Source organism: Lactuca virosa, chromosome 5 (assembly GCF_052849685.1).
Source record: "Lactuca virosa cultivar CGN04683 chromosome 5, Lactuca_virosa_CGN04683_v6, whole genome shotgun sequence".
Classification (NCBI taxonomy): Eukaryota; Viridiplantae; Streptophyta; class Magnoliopsida; order Asterales; family Asteraceae; genus Lactuca; species Lactuca virosa.
The window spans coordinates 448,278,151-448,282,466 of NC_136430.1; the positions used below are offsets into that span (position 1 = coordinate 448,278,151).

The 4,316-nt window shown below is 36.4% G+C and overlaps 1 protein-coding gene across 1 annotated transcript; it reads left to right on the top strand.

Annotated features, from left to right (window-relative positions):
* Positions 1 to 861: 861 nt before the first annotated feature.
* Positions 862 to 3,538, top strand: MUR3 (Exostosin family protein). Its single transcript, XM_079050370.1, has one exon. It carries the CDS (start codon positions 1,371 to 1,373, stop codon positions 3,249 to 3,251), a length of 1,881 nt encoding a protein of 626 aa, XP_078906496.1. The 5' UTR covers positions 862 to 1,370; the 3' UTR covers positions 3,252 to 3,538.
* The last annotated feature ends 778 nt before the right edge of the window (positions 3,539 to 4,316 follow it).

A 4,316-nucleotide genomic window follows, 5' to 3' on the forward strand; every position in this document is an offset into this window, starting at 1 on the left:
ATCGACCCATTGCCAGCTGTAGGTGCGATGCATTCCTTCTCTGGTTCTTAATTTTTGTGTTGGTGATCTAATTCTCCAAAACATTAAAATTGAATGGCATACAGTACAATATACAATTATTTGGGCTTGCGAAACTATTTTCTGAAACGAAGAATATTAATATTAATATTAATTAAATAATATGAGTGTGTAATACTGACTAAAAGTTTTGGGCTTCTATGATCATTATGTCCCGATTCCTGAATGGTCGCGTATGTTGCCCACCATTTCGAACGGGCATGCACAAAACATGATATTATTCGCGGAAATATATTACCTAAAATTTGTTATTGATTTATAAATTCATCCTTGTTTTTTTAATCTTATTACCATCATCAAAAAACAAAATTATAATATCTATGACTGTTATTTAGTATGACCAATATACTGTATTAATAAACAAACTACTACAAAGTTATCCCATGTTTAATAATAACGAATGCAAGCATAATGTAATCTTTGTTTCAAAACACAAGTATTTTCGTTTATATGAATATTGTATTCTATCAATTTTTTACGGTAAACGTCATTTTAATTTTACTATCATTCGGACAAGATATAGAGTTTTATTACAAAAAAGTCATTATTAATAGAATTAGTTTATAATATTATTTTACTCTATATAAAATGACAAATATATATTTTTTAGTATATTAGTATTACAATGATTGAGAGATGCTAGGTGATATAAAATATATTAGTATTACGTTTCTAACTTATATTTTACGGTAACCGACACTATGCTGGGAAATAGGCATGAAGCACCCGTCACGCTAACTTATACCTTTATACTAACCTACGCCTCTCAGGTTCTTCTTTGGACTTTTGCACAACCTCACCCTAACTTACGCCTACGATGATAACTTACGCTCCTCCGGTTCTTCTTGGACTGACTGCACACAATTGATGCAGTAAAACCAAAGTGCATATATTAATATGCAAATCCCTCGTCTGTCATCATCACCTACACTTGAATCTTCTCTTTCTCTCTCTATAGATTTATATTTCTCTCTCTACAATTGGATCCTCAAGTAAGTATCATCAAATCATCAATCACTTCATGTTTGATTCTGTTTTCATGACCTCGATCTGCTTTCATTGACTTGTTGATTTCAATCAAGAACGAACTGCATTCACTTGAAAAATTTTCCGTCAATAATAGCAATGTTGCTAATCTGATCTTACTTCGGTTTCATTCTGTGCTTCGATTTTCGTTGTCAGGTTAAGTTTTCCTTTTTTTTTTTTTTCACTTTGTTTTAGATTCATTCTCTTGATTCATTGATTTTTTTATTGTTATGTATGTGTTTATGATTTTGTTGATTTAAAACCTAATGAGACGCCGTTCACCGGTGACTCCTTCAACGGATCATATGGAAAAGGGGACTAATAAGTCCCAACAGTCTCGTCTCTGTGTATTAGGGTTACTCTGTGCCTTCTTTTGGGGTTTCTTATTGTACTTCCATTTTGTTATTATTGGTGGTAGATCTTTTCAAGTTAATCCCATTTCATCTGAGTCTAGGACTCTTGAACCTATCCCCGTTAGTCGTCCAATTCCGGAGGTTGATATCGACCATGTAGAGAATTATGATAAATCTGAGAGTAGAGATTTGGTTGTAGCTCAACTGAAAACACCCAAACCAGAGCCTGTAATTGAACCAAAAACTGATGATCTTGATAAGCCAGAAGTTTTTCATTCCGTTACACCTCAGCCTAAAATCCCCCAACCAGACCCTGTAATTGAACAGAAAAACGATGATCTTAATAAGCCGAAAGTTTTCCCTTTTGTGAAGGCATTGAAAACCACGGAAAACAAAAGTGATCCATGTGGTGGGAGATATGTATATGTTCATGATCTTCCTCCAAGATTCAATGAGGATATGCTTAAGCAGTGTAGGAGTCTTAGCAAATGGACTAACATGTGTAAGTTCACCACGAATGCTGGACTTGGACCTCCATTGGAGAACACTGAAGGGGTGTTTTCAGATAACGGATGGTATGCCACAAATCAGTTTGCAGTGGATGTTATTTTCAGTAACAGGATGAAACAGTACGAGTGCTTGACTAAAGATTCATCCCTTGCTGCTGCCATCTTTGTGCCTTTCTATGCAGGTTTTGATATTGCAAGATATCTTTGGGGATACAATATATCAACCAGAGATGCTGCTTCTCTTGATCTTGTTGATTGGTTACAGAAGAGACCTGAATGGAGCATAATGGGTGGAAAAGATCATTTTCTTGTTGCGGGTAGGATCACATGGGATTTCAGGAGATTAAGTGAAGAGGAAACCGATTGGGGGAATAAGCTTTTGTTTTTACCAGCTGCTAAAAACATGTCAATGCTTGTGGTAGAATCAAGTCCATGGAATGCGAATGATTTTGCAATTCCTTATCCCACCTACTTTCATCCATCAAAGGATTCTGAAGTGTTTGCATGGCAGGATCGGATGATGAATCTAGATAGGAAATGGCTCTTCTGTTTTGCTGGTGCACCACGCCCTGATAATCCTAAATCCATTAGAGGTCAGATTATCGATCAATGCAAGAATTCAGATGTTGGGAAGCTTTTAGAATGTGATCTTGGAGAGAGCAAATGCCATTCCCCTAGTAGTATAATGCAGATGTTTCAAAGCTCGGTTTTTTGTCTACAACCTCAAGGTGATTCTTACACAAGAAGATCAGCTTTTGATTCGATGTTGGCTGGTTGTATTCCGGTTTTCTTTCATCCTGGTTCTGCATACACACAGTACACTTGGCATCTTCCCAAAAATTACACAAAGTATTCGGTTTTCATCCCAGAGGATGATCTTCGTAAGAAGAATATCAGTTTAGAGGAACGACTGGGTCAAATCCCCGTTGACCAGGTCAAGATGTTGAGAGAAGAGGTCATAAATTTGATCCCGAGGCTAATATACGCAGACCCACGTTCAAAGCTAGAGTCTCATAAAGATGCTTTTGATGTATCTGTTCAAGCGATTATCAACAAGGTGACAAGATTGAGGAAAGATATGATTGATGGGCGCACTGATGATGATTTCATTGAAGAACTTAGTTGGAAGTATGCATTGCTAGATGAAGGTGAGTATGTGGGTGTTCATGAATGGGATCCCTTTTTCTCTAAACCAAAACCGAATGATGGAAACACCGATTCAGATGGGTCTTCGGCTGAAGTAGCAAAGAATTCTTGGAAAAACGAGCAAAGAGATCACTCATGAGTCATGAACAACTTTGTTCAGAAGCATAGAGATGTAATGGAGGAGGGAGGTATGTTTGGTTAAATGTCGTTTATACATGTCATATTAGAGGTTACAATCTAGTGTATTGTCTACTCGTTCAGTTGTTGAAGCAGGATAAACTATAATTTTGCTACTAATATATAGTTTGTCATTTTGTCAGATTTGTGATTCTTTGTAATGATAATATATACACATACAACATGGTATTGCATGAACTCTTGTTTCTTTTTCAATACCATTTAAACAAGAATGCCCAAGTTTACCTCTGTTTATCTTTATCTAGTATGATTTTATTTAGGGTTGATTGTAAAGAATATGACAACCAACATTGGTTGCTGAAATGGATCAAATGTCTACCTAAAGTGTATTTAGATGTTTACGACCTTCTTATGTATATATTTAATTTTTATTTTAGTAGTATAGATTTTGTATCCATATGTCCTAAAGAGAAAAGGTGTTGAAAGGTCAAACTCCCATCCATATATAAAAGTCAGTCAATTGTACACATGGCAGTTTTGGGGAGGTTGAGGTTTTAGACAGACTAGTGTATGTATGTTGTAGGGAAGAAAGTAGAAAGTTCATCTCCAGGCTGTAAACGTGTTTAGCACCAGTATTGATATTGGTGTTTGCAATTAATCGGACACATGACAGTTTTTGGGGAGATTGAGGGAGGGAGGGTTTTGACTATGTTGAGGGAATCTCGAGTCTCCAGGTTGTAAACGTGTTTAGCACCACTTATTGATATTTGTTGAATAAAAAACATAAAATTCCAATTCAGAGCTGCTGATTAGGGAGGTTTTTGATTTTTTTTTCCTTTCAATTGCATATTTATTTTCATATCAATAGTATCATTGCGGTTTGCCGACCGACGGTACGGCAAGGTTATGGAGGAATGCTTGGATCACTCCTTGGGGAGTGCTTACCATGTTATCCTCCGCAACCACTTTATTGTTCAGGGCCCCCATTGTGCTATAGAGTTGAACAGAACCATAGTAGTATCACACTATGAGACCAGCCCAATCTTCGGCGATTTTTTTCGGTCTC

Coding starts and splice junctions, on each gene's coding strand:
- MUR3 (XM_079050370.1), top strand. CDS start 1,371: ATGAGACGCCGTTCACCGGTGACTCCTTCAACGGATCATATGGAAAAG.